The 24707-nt window shown below is 35.6% G+C and overlaps 1 protein-coding gene across 1 annotated transcript in view; it reads right to left on the bottom strand.

The window, feature by feature from the left end:
* LOC117322779 (thyroid adenoma-associated protein homolog) overlaps positions 1 to 24707 on the bottom strand; it is a 119942-nt gene that overhangs the window by 14685 nt on the left and 80550 nt on the right. The window contains exon 36 of the mRNA XM_033877719.1: positions 17903 to 18068. Within this exon, the coding sequence (XP_033733610.1) occupies positions 17903 to 18068 (166 nt within the window). The remainder of the gene's footprint in view (positions 1 to 17902; positions 18069 to 24707) is intronic.

The raw sequence follows: 24707 nt of genomic DNA, 5'->3' as shown, positions 1-24707 counted from the left end.
GAAAGATAGGTAGATTTTATTCCATAGACCCCCCTCCCCTGCAGCTTAAATTTAGACTTATGGCAGTATAAATATGATGAATAAGGAAATACATTGAGTTTGTTGTAGCATGATTTCAAACAATTGAAATGATGGTGGTTAAGAAGATATATGAAGAAGACACCTTGGAAAGTCCACCCTGTTTTCTGTAGTGACCTTGAACTATTTGACATTTGAGTACACAGAGGTCATGGTAATAGACAAACCAGAAATGCCTCTATAAAATAGAAATTCTCCGTATATCTAGTTTCAAAGCATACCACTGGAGGAGCAATGCATGGCCAGCAAATCAAAACAAACAGATTTCTTTTATATGTCAACTTAATGAATAGCTTAATGCAGAGCTGTTGGCAATCTACATTCTAGAGTTGGAGGATCAAATAGTCTTCGGCATGGCAGAACATTGGGCTGATTAGAAATAATTCTGGATTGATGACTCCCATGGGATCAGGGAGGTGGCTGACTGGTCATTGGATATCTTAGTTCAGTATATGACACACACTATGTATATACATTGGTGTTTCTTCTTGGTGTGCAAAATGGTTTCTTTCCTTCTCAATATTTCACATCTTAAATCTAACTACCACTTTGTTTAAACATGATAATAAACAGCTCCTCTACTTGGTGTCTCCATTTCATCTCAAAATCATGAAATGTACCAAAAATATCTAAAAATAACCACCATTATTTGAATTTTAAATATAATCAAAAATGAGTTATGTATTTCTCTGGCAATTTTTCAGTGTAAAGACTTAACTTACCAATTGACAGTGTTTTATACAAGGTCAATTTTACACTACAACCTGATTAAAATTAAAACACAAGGTAAAATTATCAAATGGATAAAGAAGAACAAAATTATGTTTCCAAATAAGTCCTGCAGTTGTATAATCATACTTAAAATTGAAGTTTTATTTTTAATGTTTAGTGAAACAAGAATTAAGTAGTATCAATGTTAATTGTTTAGATCAAAATGGTTACAACTAGATAGATATGAAATAATATAATGTCATTTGGTATTTTTAAACAATATGTAAATTAATATTTTGTTCAATAAAATATCACATTACTACATGTACATGATGTCCTTTTAAAAATTATTTATATTTTTAACCAACCAAAAATCATCTTACTAAATGGCCCTGTAATGTGTTTTATTAAGTGTCATGGTGATATTGTTGGTCAGATCCACCAGCTCAGTTGGAGATAAATTTCTACCAAGATAAAATACCAACTGTCCAGGGCTATTAGAGGAGTGATTTATAACATAACAGTTATCTAGCCATCTCTGTTCTCTATTCCCACAGCCTGGCATTATATCCCTCCCTGTTTAATGTCATCTGTCATAGTTAAACTAGTATCCAATTAAGATATAAGTAGTAAAAAAAAATCCCATTGGTAATTAAATATCTAGCGAAATATCAGTAAAAAAAATCTTTTTCATCATTTAAAATTTTAAAAACAATATTTATTGTAAAACCAACATCTTTTATCAGTTCATGTACTTTGCTGGGAGTAAGAATGAATATAATTTTATATTTGATAATTTATTTTGAAAATTGTTTTTAAGATGTATTAGTAAAACTATACCACAATGTAAAAGTAGTTTTTTTTAGTAATAAGAAAAATCTATATACCTTTTTTTTCATATTTATAAAATTTACCTTTTAAAAATAAAATTTCAAAACGGAATTGATTTAAACTCACAGCTGTTGTACCTCAGTAGCATGATAGAATTAAGATTTATCTATATCATCGGCAGTATACTTCATCAGTTTGTGAGTGTCTCATATCCAGTTTCTGCCAATTAACAAATAAATGGTGAAGTCATCAATGGATATGTATGCAATCTACTGAAAATCTAACAAAGACAGCTTCTGTGTAAAAGTTCTCTAAATCTGAACAACAAAATCACTGTCGGTGCCATTTTATCCACAAAGCTGATCATGACATCACATCTGAAATAAAATCTTAAATTACGACTTCTTGAAATGTTCTGCTTTTTTGTTTTTAAGTGCCTGTTGTAACGGCCATAGAAATGTTTATTCATTAAAACTGCAAAATGCTGTAAAAAGTTTAATAAGTAAGTGCTGATAAGGGAAGGGGAAAGTGAAGCAGAAGACAGGGCACCACCACTATGAATCAGCTACCAGGAACCGCAAATACACAAAACATTACCCAACTGTGTTTACACACGGCTGAAATCTGATCGCTGTGGGAGAAAACGGACTTATTCCATAAAATCTGCAGAAAAACAATTTAAGTAGCAAGTTGCAGTTCCCACAAAAGTTTAAGAATCTGGCAGAGTACTGGTTGGGGACAAGGAATGGAATATGTCCAAGTCTGACTTTTACATGTGTTGTCCATCATGTTCCTACAGGACCCAATCTCTTGTTCCTGTCAGCATTTGACAGTGACCTGCCTATAGTGTGATAGTAATAGACTTTATCTGATGAAGACAATCAGTGTATTTTCATCATTACAATCACATCAATATAACAAACAAAATTTCAACCAATATCTTTATTTTGTCATTATAATAACTGAACTTTGATCAATTTGTACAGTACTTCAATTAAAATAATTTTGTTACCACTTTCAATATCTGATAGACTGATCCCCCCCCCCCCCCCCCCCCCCCCCCCCCCGTCTCACTGTCCTTGTAGACATCTGACAGTCTCCTTCCCACCCTCATTGCTTTGTTACTAATCAGTGACGGTGGGAAGGAGGTTGGAAGTGACAAAGCAGTGACTGTGGGAAGGAGGTTGGAAGTGACAAAGCAGTGACGGTGGGAAGGAGGTTGGAAGTGACAAATCAATGAGAGATGGAAGGGGGCTGGAAAGAACAAAGCAGTGATGGAGGGAAGGAGGTTGCAAGTCACTTCCAACCTCAATCACACACTCACTGCTTTGTCACTTCCAACCTCCTTCCCACAGTCACTGATTTGTCACTTCCAAACTCCTTCTCACCCTCATTGCTCTGTCACTTCCAGCCTCCTTCCCTCCATCAATGCTTCGTCACTTGCAGTCTCCTCCCAACCATCATTGTTTCCAATCTTCTTGTCAACATAATAAATTGATATCCTCTCTTCTTTAAAAGTAATTTCTGTCAAAAGTCCTTAATTCTCCAACTCCAACAACAGAAAGATTAAAAACATAGCACGCATTTTCTGTACAGGAAACAGTGGCCAGTCTGATTTTTATCTTTATATTAGTCAGATATTGTCAAAAACATTTACCTTCCCTTTTTAAGCCATGGTCTTGCTATCTTTGTTAGAGTCTGACTTTGGCTACTTTTGTCAATGACTGTTACAAGTGGTACTTGTATACCCTCTTGAAAAAAGCATGTATAATTTAAGTTTTACAGAAGGAAATTGTTTAATGTTTTTTCTTGCCCATTGTGATAATGACCACATTGCTTCCTGACTTTATCTGACCATTTTATCTCTGAAGGTCAAGGTCAAACTAATAAAAACTGACCAGTCCAACATAGGTCCAGTAAGGACCCATGTCATGTCCATCTGCCACACTCTGTGTTTATGGCCGTCCTCACTGACCTAAGGAGGCTGGCGGATATGGCTGAGGTGATGGGTTGGAACCAATCTGTGTTTTATGATTTTCCTCCTCCCCTATGCTTGCCTTGACAGAATCATATTGACAGGGGGTGGGGTTCAATCAATTGGATTTGATGACCACCCTATCCCCCAATTTATCTGATAAGTGAGGGGAGGTATTGGGACAAAGGGGCATGGTTCACCAATTATTCCCTGGCTCCACCCCACCACCACCTTGACACCAGTACAAGTGTTGTGTTGGCACACAAAACATATCACCAGGTATCAATATTTGTATCAAAGTAAGATACTCCATTTTTCCCTGATACAGACATCTTGTGTCTTATTGTTCTCATCTGTCCTTAATCCATCTCCTCCACTCTTTAATTGTTATTTTCACCCCTACCCCTCTATTTTCTGACACAAAACCCCTACCACAAGTGTTCTTGTTGGGTTCTATATGACACCAGACAGTACCCTATTACCTGGTAGAGAGATGGAATGGTCAATGTGAGTGGTAATGGGCAGTGTGTCTACAGTATGACACTGTCAGGAGGAGGAGGAGGAGGAAATTGTCATGTTAATTTATGAGTAAAATACAAAACATACAATGTTTAGTAGCTATAGGGTATCAGAGGGTGTCAGATGACAAGTAGGTCAGGACATGGACATTTTGTGCAAACATGCATCACATCTCTTCCTATATCAGTGTCTTGTCACCTCTGTACCAGTCTAGGCTAAGTCTGGCAAAATATGACCCAGACTCACAATCTGGGTACAGACATCCCGACACCACAGGATACCCAGACATCATAGGACACCCAGACATCATAGGACACCCTATGTACTCTATACATGGTCATTAAAACACACAGTTTTACTGATCAAAACATTAGCGGGTTATACAGTTCTATAATCTATACAAGTCCATTTTAATTAGTCTAAATCCCTTCAAACTTCAAACCTCTGTTTTCAGTACACTGTTTAAATTCTATAGATCCTGTCTAATCTGACCCCAAGGAGTCCTACACCTTGTTTATTCTGACCCCAAGGAGTCCTACATCTTGTTTATTCTGACCATGAGAGGACTGACATCCTGTCTAATCTGACCATGAGAAGACTGACATCCTGTCTAATCTGACCATGAGAAGACTGACATCCTGCCTAATCTGATCCTTGGGAGACTGACATCCTGTCTAATCAGATCCCTTAGTAGGCTGACATCCTGTCTTATCTGATCCTGAGGAATCTGCATCCTCTATATTCTGAGCATGAGGAGTCTGACATTCTTTCAAATCTGACACTTGAGTATTTGAACACATTTTTGAGATATTATTTAATATTATTTGGGTTAATCTAAAATCCTGTCCATTCTGACCCTGTGTCCACAGGGTGTCGGATTGGAAAGTTTCCCTGTAAAAGCACCCTAGTCATTCAAAACATTAAGAACTACAGAAAGTCACTTTACCATACAAAACATTTGAGATTTTAGGCCAAGAGCACAAAGATACAAGTCCAAAATTACCTAAGGCATTTCAGGAACCAGTACTGGAATCTTTAATATATCCACAATACTGGGATCTTTGATATATCACAGTACTGGGATCTTTAATATATCACAGTACTGGGATCTTTAATATATCACAATACTGGAATCTTTAATATATCACAATACTGGAATCTTTAATATATCCACAGTACTGGGGTCTTTAATATATCACAGTACTGGAATCTTTAATATATCACATTACTGGAATCTTTAATATATCCACAGTACTGGGGTCTTTAATATATCACAGTACTGGAATCTTTAATATATCACATTACTGGAATCTTTAATATATCACAGTACTGGGATCTTTAATATATCACAGTACTGGAATCTTTAATATATCACAATACTGGAATCTTTAATATATTCACAATACTGGAATCTTTAATATATCACAGTACTGGGATCTTTAATATATCACAATACTGGAATCTTTAATATATTCACAATACTGGAATCTTTAATATATCCACAGTACTGGAATCTTTAATATATCCACAGTACTGGAATCTTTAATATATCACAGTACTGGGATCTTTAATATATCACAATACTGGAATCTTTAATATATCACAGTACTGGGATCTTTAATATATCACAGTACTGGAATCTTTAATATATCACAATACTGGAATCTTTAATATATCCACATTACTGGAATCTTTAATATATCCACAATACTGGAATCTTTAATATATCCACATTACTGGAATCTTTAATATATTCACAATACTGGAATCTTTAATATACCACAGTACTGGGATCTTTAATATATCACAGTACTGGAATCTTTAATATATCACAATACTGGAATCTTTAATATATTCACAATACTGGAATCTTTAATATATCCACAGTACTGGAATCTTTAATATATCCACAGTACTGGAATCTTTAATATATCACAGTACTGGGATCTTTAATATATCACAGTACTGGGATCTTTAATATATCACAATACTGGAATCTTTAATATATTCACAATACTGGAATCTTTAATATATCCACAGTACTGGAATCTTTAATATATCCACAGTACTGGAATCTTTAATATATCACAGTACTGGGATCTTTAATATATCACAATACTGGAATCTTTAATATATCACAGTACTGGGATCTTTAATATATCACAGTACTGGAATCTTTAATATATCACAATACTGGAATCTTTAATATATCCACATTACTGGAATCTTTAATATATCCACAATACTGGAATCTTTAATATATCCACATTACTGGAATCTTTAATATATTCACAATACTGGAATCTTTAATATACCACAGTACTGGAATCTTTAATATATCACAGTCCTGGAATCTTTAATATATCCACATTACTGGAATCTTTAATATATCACAGTACTGGAATCTTTAATATATCCACATTACTGGAATCTTTAATATATTCACAATACTGGAATCTTTAATATACCACAGTACTGGAATCTTTAATATATCACAGTCCTGGAATCTTTAATATATCATAATACTGGAATCTTTAATATATCCACAGTACTGGAATCTTTAATATATCACAGTACTGGAATCTTTAATATATCACAGTACTGGGATCTTTAATATATCACAGTACTGGGATCTTTAATATATCACAATACTGGAATCTTTAATATATCACAATACTGGAATCTTTAATATATTCACAATACTGGAATCTTTAATATATCCACAGTACTGGAATCTTTAATATATCCACAGTACTGGGATCTTTAATATATCACAGTACTGGAATCTTTAATATATCACAGTACTGGAATCTTTAATATATCACAGTACTGGGATCTTTAATATATCCACATTACTGGGATCTTTAATATATCCACAGTACTGGAATCTTTAATATATCCACAGTACTGAAATCTTTAATATATCACAGTACTGGAATCTTTAATATATCCACAGTACTGGAATCTTTAATATATCACAGTACTGGGATCTTTAATATATCACAGTACTGGGATCTTTAATATATCACAGTACTGGGATCTTTAATATATCACAATACTGGGATCTTTAATATATCCACAGTACTGGAATCTTTAATATATCACAGTACTGGGATCTTTAATATATCCACAGTACTGGAATCTTTAATATATCCACAGTACTGGAATCTTTAATATATCACAGTACTGAGATCTTTAATATATCCACATTACTGGGATCTTTAATATATCCACAGTACTGGAATCTTTAATATATCACAGTACTGGGATCTTTAATATATCACAGTACTGGAATCTTTAATATATCCACAGTACTGGAATCTTTAATATATCCACAGTACTGGGATCTTTAATATATCACAGTACTGGGATCTTTAATATATTCACAATACTGGAATCTTTAATATATCCACAGTACTGGGATCTTTAATATATCCACAGTACTGGGATCTTTAATATATCACAGTACTGGAATCTTTAATATATCACAGTACTGGGATCTTTAATATATCACAGTACTGGGATCTTTAATATATCACAGTACTGGGATCTTTAATATATCCACAATACTGGAATCTTTAATATATCCACAGTACTGGAATCTTTAATATATCCACAATACTGGGATCTTTAATATATCCACAATACTGGGATCTTTAATATATCCACAGTACTGGGATCTTTAATATATCACAGTACTGGAATCTTTAATATATCCACAGTACTGGAATCTTTAATATATCACAATACTGGGATCTTTAATATATCACAGTACTGGGATCTTTAATATATACACAGTACTGGGATCTTTAATATATCTCAATACTGGGATCTTTAATATATCACATTACTGGGATCTTTAATATATCCACAATACTGGGATCTTTAATATATCCACATTACTGGAATCTTTAATATATCCACAGTACTGAAATCTTTAATATATCACAGTACTGAAATCTTTAATATATCCACAGTACTGGGATCTTTAATATATCCACAGTACTGAGATCTTTAATATATCCACATTACTGGAATCTTTAATATATCCACAGTACTGAAATCTTTAATATATCACAGTACTGAAATCTTTAATATATCCACAGTACTGGGATCTTTAATATATCACAGTACTGGGATCTTTAATATATCACAATACTGGGATCTTTAATATATCCACAGTACTGGGATCTTTAATATATCACAGTACTGGGGTCTTTAATATATCACAGTACTGGAATCTTTAATATATCCACAATACTGGAATCTTTAATATATCACAGTACTGGGATCTTTAATATATCACAGTACTGGAATCTTTAATATATCACAGTACTGGAATCTTTAATATATCACAGTCCTGGAATCTTTAATATATCACAGTACTGGAATCTTTAATATATCACAATACTGGGATCTTTAATATATCACAGTACTGGGATCTTTAATATATCACAGTACTGTGATCTTTAATATATCCACAATACTGGAATCTTTAATATATCCACAGTACTGGAATCTTTAATATATCACAGTACTGGGATCTTTAATATATCACAGTATTGAATCTTTAATATATCCACAGTACTGGAATCTTTAATATATCACAGTACTGGAATCTTTAATATATCACAATACTGGGATCTTTAATATATCAACAGTACTGGGATCTTTAATATATCCACAGTACTGGGATCTTTAATATATCACAGTACTGGAATCTTTAATATATCCACAGTACTGAGATCTTTAATATATCCACATTACTGGAATCTTTAATATATCCACAATACTGGGATCTTTAATATATCACAATACTGGGATCTTTAATATATCACAGTACTGGGATCTTTAATATATCCACAGTACTGGAATCTTTAATATATCACAATACTGGAATCTTTAATATATCCACAGTACTGGAATCTTTAATATATCACAGTACTGGGATCTTTAATATATCACAGTACTGGAATCTTTAATATATCACAGTACTGGGATCTTTTATATATCCACATTACTGGAATCTTTAATATATCACAGTACTGGGATCTTTAATATATCACAGTACTGGAATCTTTAATATATCCACAGTACTGGGATCTTTAATATATCCACATTACTGGAATCTTTAATATATCACAGTCCTGGAATCTTTAATATATCCACAATACTGGAATCTTTAATATATCACAGTCCTGGAATCTTTAATATATCACAATACTGGGATCTTTAATATATCACAGTACTGGGATCTTTAATATATCCACATTACTGGAATCTTTAATATATCACAGTACTGGGATCTTTAATATATCCACAGTACTGGGATCTTTAATATATCACAGTACTGGGATCTTTAATATATCCACAGTACTGGAATCTTTAATATATCCACAGTACTGAGATCTTTAATATATCACAGTACTGGGATCTTTAATATATCCACAATACTGGAATCTTTAATATATCACAGTACTGGGATCTTTAATATATCACAATACTGGGATCTTTAATATATCACAATACTGGGATCTTTAATATATCCACAGTACTGGGATCTTTAATATATCACAGTACTGGGATCTTTAATATATCCACAGTACTGGAATCTTTAATATATCCACAGTACTGAGATCTTTAATATATCACAGTACTGGGATCTTTAATATATCCACAATACTGGAATCTTTAATATATCACAGTACTGGGATCTTTAATATATCCACAGTACTGGAATCTTTAATATATCACAGTACTGGGATCTTTAATATATCACAGTACTGGAATCTTTAATATATCACAGTACTGGAATCTTTAATATATCACAGTCCTGGAATCTTTAATATATCACAGTACTGGAATCTTTAATATATCACAATACTGGGATCTTTAATATATCACAGTACTGGGATCTTTAATATATCACAGTACTGTGATCTTTAATATATCCACAATACTGGAATCTTTAATATATCCACAGTACTGGAATCTTTAATATATCACAGTACTGGGATCTTTAATATATCACAGTATTGAATCTTTAATATATCCACAGTGCTGGAATCTTTAATATATCACAGTACTGGAATCTTTAATATATCACAATACCGGGATCTTTAATATATCAACAGTACTGGGATCTTTAATATATCCACAGTACTGGGATCTTTAATATATCACAATACTGGGATCTTTAATATATCACAGTACTGGGATCTTTAATATATCCACATTACTGGAATCTTTAATATATCACAGTACTGGGATCTTTAATATATCCACAGTACTGGGATCTTTAATATATCACAGTACTGGGATCTTTAATATATCCACAGTACTGGAATCTTTAATATATCCACAGTACTGAGATCTTTAATATATCACAGTACTGGGATCTTTAATATATCCACAATACTGGAATCTTTAATATATCACAGTACTGGGATCTTTAATATATCACAATACTGGGATCTTTAATATATCACAATACTGGGATCTTTAATATATCCATAGTACTGGGATCTTTAATATATCACAGTACTGGAATCTTTAATATATCCACAGTACTGGAATCTTTAATATATCCACAGTACTGAGATCTTTAATATATCACAGTACTGGGATCTTTAATATATCCACAATACTGGAATCTTTAATATATCACAGTACTGGGATCTTTAATATATCCACAGTACTGGAATCTTTAATATATCACAGTACTGGGATCTTTAATATATCACAGTACTGGAATCTTTAATATATCACAGTACTGGAATCTTTAATATATCACAGTCCTGGAATCTTTAATATATCACAGTACTGGAATCTTTAATATATCACAGTACTGGGATCTTTAATATATCACAGTACTGTGATCTTTAATATATCCACAATACTGGAATCTTTAATATATCCACAGTACTGGAATCTTTAATATATCACAGTACTGGGATCTTTAATATATCACAGTATTGAATCTTTAATATATCCACAGTGCTGGAATCTTTAATATATCACAGTACTGGAATCTTTAATATATCACAATACTGGGATCTTTAATATATCAACAGTACTGGGATCTTTAATATATCCACAGTACTGGGATCTTTAATATATCACAGTACTGGAATCTTTAATATATCCACAGTACTGAGATCTTTAATATATCCACATTACTGGAATCTTTAATATATCCACAATACTGGGATCTTTAATATATCACAATACTGGGATCTTTAATATATCACAGTACTGGGATCTTTAATATATCCACAGTACTGGAATCTTTAATATATCACAGTACTGGAATCTTTAATATATCACAGTACTGGGATCTTTTATATATCCACATTACTGGAATCTTTAATATATCACAGTACTGGGATCTTTAATATATCACAGTACTGGAATCTTTAATATAACCACAGTACTGGGATCTTTAATATATCCACATTACTGGAATCTTTAATATATCACAGTCCTGGAATCTTTAATATATCACAGTACTGGAATCTTTAATATATCACAGTCCTGGAATCTTTAATATATCACAATACTGGGATCTTTAATATATCACAGTACTGGGATCTTTAATATATCCACATTACTGGAATCTTTAATATATCACAGTACTGGGATCTTTAATATATCACAGTACTGGAATCTTTAATATATCACAGTACTGGGATCTTTACTATATCACAGTACTGGGATCTTTAATATATCCACATTACTGGAATCTTTAATATATCTACAGCACTGGGATCTTTAATATATCACAATACTGGAATCTTTAATATATCACAGTACTGGGATCTTTAATATATCACAATACTGGAATCTTTAATATATCACAGTACTGGGATCTTTAATATATACACAGTACTGGAATAACATATATCCTGGGTTTTTTTTTAGCTTATATTCATCTGACATAACTTTTGATATTTTCATGTAAAAGCTTACAATTCTGGGTAAAACAAATAATTAATAATCAACATAAAATGGAGAAAGGGACTGATTGTTTCCAGAATGGGTTTGGTCTACAGTACCAGACTTGAGACAGACATTACTACCAAAGTCATTAACAAAGCTGACAACCCTGTCTGATCATCTAAAAGTTTATCACCAACAGTACCATACCAGGAATATCCCAAAGGTGATGACATCATAAACATCATTGTACCCAATTATTTATGAATCTGTAGTTGACAAAGTTTAATCTAAAAAGATGAAAAAACCCTCCTCCTCTTTAGTTCTGATGATGTATGCCATAATTATAACAAACTGCACATGACTGAATGGCCTACCACCCGATAGAAGTACATTCTGGCCAGGATCTAGATAACTCTGTTTATTAATAAAGAAATATAAAATGTCTGTGATATGACTACACTTTATTACAACATTTCTCTTCATTAAATAAAACTCTGTCATCAGCCAGTGGAGGACTCTTCCTGTCTTTGGTATACCACCACAAATGGCAGATACATCACAATTATTCATTTTCTGATGGTGAACAGTCTCACATTTCATCATGATTGAATATTAAAATCAAAGAAACATATTTAAAATGGAAGGGTGGAAGGGTGGATGGAGGAGTGGATGGGTAGATGGAGGAGTGGATAGAGGGTGGAAGGGTGGATGGAGGGATGGAGGGGTGGAAGGGTGGATGGATGGGTGGATGGAAGGGTGGAAGGGTGGATGGAGGGGTGGATGGGTGGAGGAGTGGTGGAGGGGTGGAGGGGCGGAGTGGGTGGAGGGGTGGCGGAGTGGATGGAGGGGTGGAGGGGTGGAAGGGTGGATGGGTGGATGGAGGGGTGGAGGGGTGGAGGGGTGGAGGGGTGGAAAGGTGGGTGGAGGGGTGGAGGAGTGGAGGGATGGAGGAGTGGAGGGGTGGAGGAGTGGAGGGGTGGAGGAGTGGAGGGGTGGAGGAGTGGAGGGGTGGAGGGGTGGAGTTAGAATGTTAATCAAATCAATGATGAGGAAATCAGCGATATACTGTAAACCTATAATGAAGTAGGTTTTGATGTCATGTTGATTTACTGACACAGTTTGTTCTAAAGATTACGACATAAGTGTAATAAGATATGACACCATGATGGTTACAATGTCACCAGTTGGTTGAAAGAGTTTCAATTTGTCACATATTAAACAAAGCGGCTTATTTACCTGCATCATGAGTACTACTGATATATTTATTGTCTTTCAACCGTTCAGCCAATCAATGCCTTTCTCCCTCAGCCCTTACTGGAGGTCCCATCAGCCAAACAGGGCCATCAATATGTCTCTAGCCAATGGGTAGTCCAGCTTTACCTTGTGATTTATGTGAACAAGTGTTTACTTATTCTCCATTTCCAACATCTCAAGAGTGGAAAATAACACCAGAAATAATAGAGAGGGAGTGGAGCTAACTCATTAAAATGAATATCAATACACTTTTCAACTGAAAGCTTGTAGAATGTATTCCAAATGTTGTTTGACAACACCCGGATGGTTTGTTAACATGTGGTTTTACTAACAAGATATATACTTTATGTTGTTGGTCACCGAAAGGACATGTGGTCTTAACAGAATGATACACCCTTAATAGACAGGTTTATTTAAAACTGGTACATGTATGTCCTTTATAGACAGGTTTATTTAACACTAGTACAGGTATGTCCTTTATAGACAGGTTTATTTAACACTAGTACAGGTATGTCCTTTATAGACAGGTTTATTTAACACTAGTACAGGTATGTCCTTTATAGACAGGTTTATCTAACACTAGTACAGGTATGTCCTTTATAGACAGGTTTATTTAACACTAGTACAGATATGTCTTTATTGACAGGTTTATTTAACACTAGTACAGGTATGTCTTTATAGACAGGTTTATTTACCACTAGTACAGGTATGTCTTTTATAGACAGGTTTATTTAACACTAGTACAGATATATGTCCTTAATAGACAGGTTTAGTTAACACTAGTACAGGTATGTCTTTTATAGACAGGTTTATTTAACACTAGTACAGATATATGTCCTTTATAGACAGGTACACTGACCAGGTGTGGCAATGATGGACCTAAACCGCATTGTGTCCCACAAAAGTTAAATCTACCAATCATTAAAGTTACAGGATTTAAGAAGCAAAATTGTGATGATAATAAATCACCCCCTAATGTCTATGCCATCATTAAGAGGTCATTGTTGAGTTTCTGTTTGAAAGGACAGTTCCCATGTGTTACCTATATATGATCTCTACATCACTGATCCCCATTGTTTACTGAAACATGATGTCTCTTCAGTTCAAACATGATATAAAGATCTAATGTCTAACATATGTAGTTGTTATAGATTTTAATCAGAATGTTGCTCCATGAATCAGCCACAACCATAAGGATAGAAATCCTATGATATCACGTTCTGTGGAGGTAACAAATCAATTGTTCTTTGTGAGTGGATAAAAAGACAATGAAACTTAAGACAATGTCAACTTCAGGTGAGGTCCAAATATTGAATTAAAATGCTAAAAATGACTACAATTATTGACTTGGTACCCTGATAAATACCTTAGATCAGTAAGAGATATTGACTTTGAATACATTAATTCATGAGAGTTGACAAAACTAATCCTAACAGGGAAGGCCACCAATAATCCATGTCAGTGGTCATTCACATCAAAAGTTATTAAAATTTCTAGTCACAAGAAACAATAAACAGAAAGGAGGAACCAATTTCATGATCAAATGTTAGGTGTCAAGGTATGCAGGTAATACGCCTACAGGTATGTAGGTAATACGCATACAGGTATGTAGGTAATACGCCTACAGGTATGTAGGTTATAGGTGTACAGGTATGTAAGTTATAGGTGTACAGGTATGTAAGTTATAGGTGTCAAGGTATGTAAGTTATAGGTGTCAAGGTATGTAGGTAATACGCATACAGGTATGTAGGTTATAGGTGTACAGGTATGTAAGTTATAGGTTATAGGTGTACAGGTATGTAAGTTATAGGTGTACAAGGTATGTAGGTAATACGCATACAGGTATGTAGGTTATAGGTGTACAGGTATGTAAGTTATAGGTGTACAGGTATGTAGGTTATAGGTGTACAGGTATGTAAGTTATAGGTTACAGGTATGTAAGTTATAGGTGTACAGGTATGAAGGTTATAGGTGTACAGGTATGTAGGTTATAGGTGTACAGGTATGTAGGTTATAGGTGTACAGGTATGTAGGTTATAGGTGTACATGTATGTAAGTTATAGGTGTACAGGTATGTAAGTTATAGGTGTACAGGTATGTAGGTTATAGGTGTACAGGTATGTAGGTTATAGGTGTACAGGTATGTAGGTTATAGGTGTACAGGTATGTAGGTTATATGTGTACAGGTATGTAGGTTATAGGTGTACAGGTATGTAGGTTATAGGTGTATAGGTATGTAGGTTATAGGTGTACAGGTATGTAAGTTATAGGTGTACAGGTATGTAGGTTATAGGTGTACAGGTATGTAGGTTATAGGTTATAGGTGTCCAGGTATGTAGGTTATAGGTGTACAGATATGTAAGTTATAGGTGTACAGATATGTAAGTTATAGGTGTACATGTATGTAGGTTATAGGTGTACATGTATGTAGGTTATATGTGTATAGGTATGTAAGTTATAGGTGTACAGGTATGTAAGTTATAGGTGTACAGTTATGTAGGTTATAGGTGTACAGGTAAGTAAGTTATAGGTGTACAGGTATGTAAGTTATAGGTGTACAGGTATGTAAGTTATAAATGTACAGGTATGTAAGTTATAGGTGTACAGATATGTAGGTTATAGGTGTACAGGTATGTAGGTTATAGGTGTACAGGTATGTAGGTTATAGGTGTACAGATATGTAGGTTATAGGTGTACAGGTAAGTAAGTTATAGGTGTACAGGTATGTAAGTTATAGGTGTACAGGTATGTAGGTTATATGTGTACAGGTAAGTAGGTTATAGGTGTACAGGTAAGTAAGTTATAGGTGTACAGGTATGTAAGTTATAGGTGTACAGGTATGTAAGTTATAGGTGTACAGGTAAGTAAGTTATAGGTGTACAGGTATGTAAGTTATAGGTGTACAGGTATGTAGGTTATATGTGTACAGGTATGTAAGTTATAGGTGTACAGATATGTAAGTTATAGGTGTACAGGTATGTAAGTTATAGGTGTACAGATATGTAAGCTATAGGTGTACAGGTATGTAGGTTATAGGTGTACAGGTATGTAGGTTATAGGTGTACAGGTATGTAGGTTATAGGTGTACAGGTATGTAAGTTATAAATGTACAGGTATGTAAGTTATAGGTGTACAGGTATGTAAGTTTAATTGACAGGGAGGAAGTAACTGAATAAACAAGTAGATGAGAGCCTGTTGGTGACAGATATTTAACAGTGAACAGCTGTGATATTGATAGGAGTTTTACTGATATTTAACCTACTTGTCCAAAAACCAAGTCATCAGCAAAGGTTATATTTTATAAATCCTCCTAATTTACTGTCCATGTGACAACTTACATAACTAAAGACTTCTAACTCATTGTCCATAAATAAATTTGCATTAGTTAAAATGTGTATTCATGTAAAAGAAACTTCTGAGAAAATTTGACAAAGATATTATAATTCACCAAATATACACCAGTTTATTACCACCTTAGTCAGTAGGAACTGTCAATTCCACAGAGATCCAGGTCTTATCTTCATTAGGACAGTTTAGTATATCTAAGAATTTAAATGTTCCAATTCTAAAACAGATTTCTCTTCTCAGATTTCTATGTCAGTGATAAGATAAACAGGGTACACGACAGCTGTGTATCACACGGTCCGTATATCAAGTAGAGGTTCCAGTCGAGGGGAAGTAACTCTGATATAACATGAAACCTCACATTACATTGTGATAACATTTTATGAACTTCAATTAGTTTTACAGATGAAATATTGTATTAGATCACGAATTCATAGTCAGCCAGACTATCATAACAAACTTTTATTTTTTGTTTCCATGTTAATTTCTGCTGCTTTTATAGGTTTGAATGAAGATTTGCAGAGCCATATTTATGTAATATTTTGGGACACCAAAGTTTTACATTTGAAAATAAATCACTGATCAGAAGGTACAATCTGCCCTTTGTAGAGAAAAATATCACAATTCAATAAATCCAGCTTCTTTTTAACTCAAATTCTGTAAGTTTATTGTGAAGAACAATGCAACATAGAACGTCAAATCCTGGCCGTTTTATTTTTATAAGACTGGGAAGCATTCTGTTAAAATTCTGATTGACTATTTGATAAAATGAAGGAAACTGTATTTGAAATGAAACATAACTCACAAAAACACAATTACTATGGATACTTGATTATCAAATGAATAAATGTTTTATAGGAGCTGGTTGATTGGGTGAATTTTTATATACATGACTGGTGGCGGGGTCAAGCTTGTTGGACCAAATGAATTCAACCATAAAGAACAAAGCAGAGAATGGTTACAAATGATATCGGCCATTTTTATTACATATAAACAACAGACTTGAAAATATTGATTTTCAAGTCTAAAACTCAAATTGATACACAAGAAATCAATTGGTCCTATGTGGGGACATTCCAGAACAACATACCCCCCACCCTTACTTCAGACAAACTTCTGTCCAGACACATGAACGGACAGATGGACAGATTCCAGAACTGATTTCAGAATACCCCCTAACTTCATGGTTTATAAAGAGATTATGAGAAAATCCCTACAATATCAAGACATTCTGTAAGAGAAAGTACTTACCTAACTTGTTGTTGGCATCAACTAACAGCATATCTACATTTTGACCTATGACCTTGGCACAGCTGACCTGTAGAAGTGGACACTGCTCAGAGGAACTGTGCTCCTTGAGGACTGTCAACCATCGCTGTATCTGTGTTAAGTTATCTGCCCCTGAACTGGACAACCCCTAAAAAGTAAAACATGAAGTGTTGGAAATTTTACCATTTACATCCTTATATTTGAAACTAAGTTATATCAATTTAAGGATAATGAATTGAAACATTTAACTGATTAAGCTAATGCCAGTTACCAATTACTGGTACTTGTATTTTGTTAGGATGGCAGTGTGACAACCCCTGTGACTGTTAGGATGGCAGTGTGACAACCCCTGTGTATATTAGGATGGTGGTGTGACAACCTCTGTGACTGTTAGGATGGCAGTGTGACAACCCCTGTGTCTGTTAGGATGGCAGTGTGACAACCCCTGTGACTGTTAGGATGGCAGTGTGACAACCCCTGTGTCTGTTAGGATGGCAGTGTGACAACCCCTGTGACTGTTAGGATTGTGGTGTGACAACCCCTGTGACTGTTAGGATGGCAGTGTGACAACCCCTGTGTCTGTTAGGATGGCAGTGTGACAACCCCTGTGACTGTTAGGATGGTGGTGTGACAACCCCTGTGACTGTTAGGATTGTGGTGTGACAACCCCTGTGTCTGTTAGGATGGCAGTGTGACAACCCCTGTGTCTGTTAGGATGGCAGTGTGACAACCCCTGTGTCTGTTAGGATGGCGGTGTGACAACCCCTGTGACTGTTAGGATGGCAGTGTGACAACCCCTGTGTCTGTTAGGATGGCAGTGTGACAACCCCTGTGTCTGTTAGGATGGCAGTGTGACAACCCCTGTGTCTATTAGGATGGCGGTGTGACAACCCCTGTGTCTGTTAGGATGGCGGTGTGACAACCCCCGTGTCTGTTAGGATGGCAGTGTGACAACCCCTGTGTCTATTAGGATGGCAGTGTGACAACCCCTGTGTCTATTAGGATGGCGGTGTGACAACCCCTGTGTCTGTTAGGATGGCGGTGTGACAACCCCCGTGTCTGTTAGGATGGCAGTGTGACAACCCCTGTGTCTATTAGGATGGCAGTGTGACAACCCCTGTGTCTGTAAGGATGGCGGTGTGACAACCCCTGTGTCTGTTAGGATGGCAGTGTGACAACCCCTGTGACTGTTAGGATGGCAGTGTGACAACCCCTGTGTCTGTTAGGATGGCAGTGTGACAACCCCTGTGACTGTTAGGATGGCAGTGTGACAACCCCTGTGTCTATTAGGATGGCAGTGTGACAACCCCTGTGTCTATTATCTCTCACAGCGGATACATCAGGAATGTGTACTGGAAAACAAAAATATATTGAAACTGGAAAAAAACATAAAACATATTCCTCAGACATACATTGTTACATGTCTGAACCTCGGGCAAATATTGAGGAATCTGAGGTAGACATGTCTAAAGGTCACTTAGGTCATACAACAAGAGATAATTGGCAGTTCTTCCACTTGTTAATCATTAAAGGAAGTTGTGTTGTGTCTGTGGTAACACCTGCTCTCTATAGTACAAACTCAGTACAAAAAATACCCGTACATACAGACATGTGGTAATCGTAAACAGTACCGAGGGCCGCAAAACCACATGGCAGGCGCCGAAAATAGAGCTGTTTCTGTGAACAATCAACCCCCTAGAAACTGGAACACAATGCGAGCTTACTGTCAACAGGTATTGTTTCTTATGCCGTGTAAATATATACACAGAGTAATTACAGTACCCCAAACTGTAAAGTCGGTGAAATCGCGGAGATTCTAACAAGACTTGGATCCTGAGAAAATGTAAGAAATCTGATTTGAGAATGAAGATGAAGAAAAGTTCGAAGCTAGAATGAGATTGAAGATTTGTTCCAGAACTAAATCTATTATCAATGCCAGCGAATTCTTTATCATCAGGATTCCGCAGAGGTCACATGTACTGCAACAATGTATAAAAACTTCTCACCTGCAGAGATAACTGGGGTTAAGATCAGGGATTTCCTAAACATTGTGGGGCTATAGGAAGATCAATCAGGGAATTCTCTATACAGAAATACTCTACAGGTAAAAATATGTAAAACATGTACTGCATATATTAATTAATCACGCCATGAGTTTTCATCTTGATCCTAACACTACATAATTTGTTAAACAAATATGAGGCAGACATATATTACGACTATTGGCCATACAAGATAACGGCAGGTTTCTCTGGTAATCATTTAAACCACTTACCAAGCTACCTTGACGAAATGCAAGGCTATAGCCAGTGGAATTCAGAGGATACAAAAACATGCCAGTACACTTCAGAGAGCAAGCCAAACACATGGCAATCTCTAAAACTAAAAGTATACCTGCTAACGATCAGATGCAAGGTGTGTGAGTAAAGTGGCCATAAAGAGTCACTGGAAGTCAAGGACAAGCTAAACAGGTACCCCTCCGGTATCATGTAAGTTATTAACCTCCGGTATCATGTAAGTTATTAACCATCGTGGAGGCACCTGTTGTTGTCCTCTCAGATGCCAGGGTCAATGGGTTTTTATCCAAACACAACAAATAGGGATGGTCACAATATTGTACCTGCTTATTGCTCGAGACTTGGATATCCTTCACATACCATGGATTTTCTTGGAAGACTGATGTTTAAAGTGTTGGAATTCGGACGAGAAACAGGTTGGAAGGTTAAAAAACAAATAAAGTCATCACATACTTTAATATTTAACAAATAAAACATATTTGTTTTAGCTTTATGTGAATTAAGCAAGATGAGGGCGAAAAACCTGTCGAAAATAAACATCACATGACTTCCATTACTCTGCTAAGCTCTGACCTGTTATTGACCATAAATTATACCACAAGGAGACCAGCCATCAACTTATGGTAGGGACTTTATTGTCAGACAAGAACTGGTGAAAGCTGTATTATCTGGTATAACCAGGCCTTTTGACGGTAGTCTCAGGTAACTGATTCTCCAGAGATTACTGTCAGGTAACTGATTCTCCGGAGATTACTGTCTGGTAACTGATTCTCTGGAGATTACTGTCTGGTAACTGATTCTCTGGAGATTTCTGTCTGGTAACCGATTCTCTGGAGATTACTGTCAGGTAACCGATTCTCTGGAGATTACTGTCTGGTAACTGATTCTCTGGAGATTACTGTCGGGTAACCGATTCTACGGAGATTACTGTCGGGTAACCGATTCTCCGGAGATTACTGTCTGGTAACTGATTCTCTGGAGATTACTGTCTGGTAACCGATTCTCCGGAGATTACTGTCGGGTAACTGATTCTCTGGAGATTACTGTCTGGTAACTGATTCTCCGGAGATTACTGTCAGGTAACTGATTCTCTGGAGATTACTGTCTGGTAACTGATTCTCCGGAGATTACTGTCTGGTAACTGATTCTCCGGAGATTACAGTCGGGTAACCGATTCTCCGGAGATTACTGTCGGGTAACTGATTCTCCGGAGATTACTGTCGGGTAACCAGAACTCTGGAGAGCTAGTTGTCTACATTGTAACCGACTGGTAACCAATTCTTTAGAGAACTGTCAGGTCACCAGAACCAGAGCTAGCCGTCCAGTGATAATTAATATTCAAACCGAAGATAAAATAGACTATTTACAAACAACAGTAGTATATCATCAGCTAATACAGTTCATGGTTGGACCACCTGGGTCAATGGTTAACCAAATAAAAAACCAAAGAATTTTTTCAAGTGGACAGAAGTAGAAAATTTATGGGACAAACTGCTCTGTTTTGTCGAAAAGGACAGTTTGATATGTTTAAAACACCAGGTGGCACTGTAGGAAACATCCTAATTGTTTGAGATTGTCAAAGTCCTTAACTTTACGACCAAAACACTCGTCAAAGAGATGGTTCACTGGTTGTGTTCTGACCTGTTCACTTCCTTTGGCCATTAAGGAAGTTTTCTCAAGTGTAAATTAAGATGGCAAGTCGACTTGTCGGGTGCAGTGTTACACTGCAAAACACCATGTTGTTGTTATCATCGACACATGCAGCTGACCACAGCCTTTATACTACACTGAATTCCTCCTCGCTGGAGCGTACAGAAAACATAGGTCGGCTTGAAAGCAAGCACTGTTTTAACTTACAGTGGTAAGGAATTGATACTTAATTAAATGCTATCACCTGGAGTATGTCAAAGAACTATTAATACCTTACAAATCCCCATTCTTCATATATACCTCCAGCTATTTTTTCCCTTGTTAATTTATTCCCCTTTAAAATTTACATAAAAACAGGGTGCTATTAGAAGTAGTTTTTTTGTAAAAAAAAAAAAAAAGGCCTTTTCTTTTCGGTGCTAGGACTTCCCTGTACACATATGGTGTGTGTTAATTTAGCAGATCCTACATCGACAAAACACAGGTAATCTAGTGTCAGGGGGATACATTTCAACATAAAATCTACATCGCTCCATGTCAATTTCACAGGAACGAGTATTTCCACATGTTTTCAGATGCTGCAAGGAATAAGCTTTTGCGTTTTAATAATAAAAGGCCCTCTAGCATGCTTTATGAAACTGTAGGGTCTAGCTTAGTCATCCCTCGGTAACTTAACACTATGGGAAACGTCTCACAAGAGTTTTAAGGGGAGGATTCTTTGCTAATTATCTTAAATGTCTGTGTTTTCCATAAAATTTGACCATAACTCTTCACAGCATGCTTTCCTGTGTCAAGATGGGGGTAAAAAAACAGCTCTGTTTGTAAACAAAAACATTTGATATCACCACTATCTAATTATAACCACATTTTAATTCAATGTCAATAAAAAACAATCTAATCTTTATTTCTCAAAGATATTTATTTTGTAGATATAGATAAATGAAGAGCCATTTGTATATATATTTATAAGTTCTATAATATCACCATGTAGATTAGAGTACAATGAAATTCAAATACACATTTTATACACTTTTGTCCAAAAGTTAATTTAATATGTATTGTTTTCATTATCTGAAAACATTTTTTGTGTGATTAGTAATGCTACAAAAAACATATGCAAAATATTAGGTTTCAGAATAGACAGGTTCTGTTATGCAAAGGGTTGGTAACAATGATACAGGTAGCCTTAGAAATATGATAAACATTTTGTTTTTGAAAACTTGAAAATTGAACCCCTACCAGAAATCTGTTCACCCCCTCCGGTGGTTATGACTGAACCCCTTGTAGAAATCCGTTCACCACTTGGGGAGATGACCGAACCCCTACCAGCAAGCCGTTCACTCCCTCTGGTGGTGATGACCAAACCCCTACCAACAATTTTCACCCCCTCCGGTGGTGATGACCGGCAGACACCTGTGCCCTCCTGCTGACTTTTAAGTCTTTACTACGTAATTTTACGCTCCCTCAAAAAATATTAATGCTCCATCAAATAAGGCTTACGGAATTCCACATCTGGAGCCTGGTAGTGCTTTGTGTTCACAGAATCCCAGCAATGGCTTCCACGGTAATACAGTGAGAAATGACACGTTGAGCACGTGTCCGATCTCTCCGTAAATTAGAAAGGATACATATTGCGCGAGTGTTTGAGAGACAGAACATCGTGGTTTAATTGGAAGCTGTGGGGGTGTTAATATCACAGATTACAACTTGATTAGGCTGTGAATCCAAAATCTTTGAAACATTTTATGGAAAAAATTATGTCCTAAAGATGAAACATTTGAAAGTACCGTCCTGTGTTTGATCTCCATCTTTGTCATCCTAATAGACAAAATGGAGGTAGGCTGGCTCACGTGTAGAAGAATTTCTCAATTACACAGCTATCCATCTGATCGCAGTTAATACAAATTAGATTAGCAGACCCTACCATTACCTGATGTAGACTACCTCATACTTGTTATATACCTGCTGTCACACAAGTTCCAGAATCTCAATTTTCAAAAATGATTTAATTAGAAATAACTTAACCTCCCACTAGGGATACGTGGGAAATTGTGAACCATCAGAAACACTTCTGACGGAGATGGCCTTCATAGTAATGATGTTGGTCCCAGGGATTACTCATGGTTGGAGACAACAGTGGAAAGTGAAGCATATTGTACCAATATCTAGCATTCCATTAATTGTGTCAGATTGTGTTAGACCCCAGTAAGTCACAGGTGCACATTTCATTCTGCGAGAGTCATGAAAAGTCAGTGGAACAAACCTGTCACCCTAGCACAGCAGCTGGTCAAAATTGCTATAAGACCTTATCACATTGGAAATTAGATGGTATCTTGATATTTTTTGATAATTAATAAAAGATGTCTTGATTTTCACGATAAAATAGTTGCATGTTTGAGCGATACATCGGCAACAGCATCTGATTAAGACGCGATCAGATAAGAAAAACAGCTACACAAATGTCACGATCTTGTACGGAGATCACAAACGGCAGCAGAACCTTCCCTATCTGACACGTAGGGTAAACTGTAGCCCCGATCGTATCTAACACTGTATCTCGCTGTCTATCTCTACGGCTTGATCTTTACGATAAATAGACAGGTATCAAGGTATGTCCAACTGCCATGATCATTTTGATGCAACTTCGGAAATATTGTGTTTAATATTTAAACCCTGCAACTTTCAGATAAAGGTATAGAGTATGTCGATGGAATTATATAACATATAATCTCTGATACAGGTAAAGGTATATATAGGGTATGTCAATGTAATTATATAATATAATCTCTGATACAGGTAAAGGTATATATAGGGTATGTCGATGTAATTATATAACATAATCT

This window comes from Pecten maximus, chromosome 3 (assembly GCF_902652985.1).
Source record: "Pecten maximus chromosome 3, xPecMax1.1, whole genome shotgun sequence".
Classification (NCBI taxonomy): domain Eukaryota; kingdom Metazoa; phylum Mollusca; class Bivalvia; order Pectinida; family Pectinidae; genus Pecten; species Pecten maximus.
The sequence above is the reverse complement of the archived record's forward strand: the minus strand, read 5'-3'. Positions and strand labels throughout refer to the sequence as shown.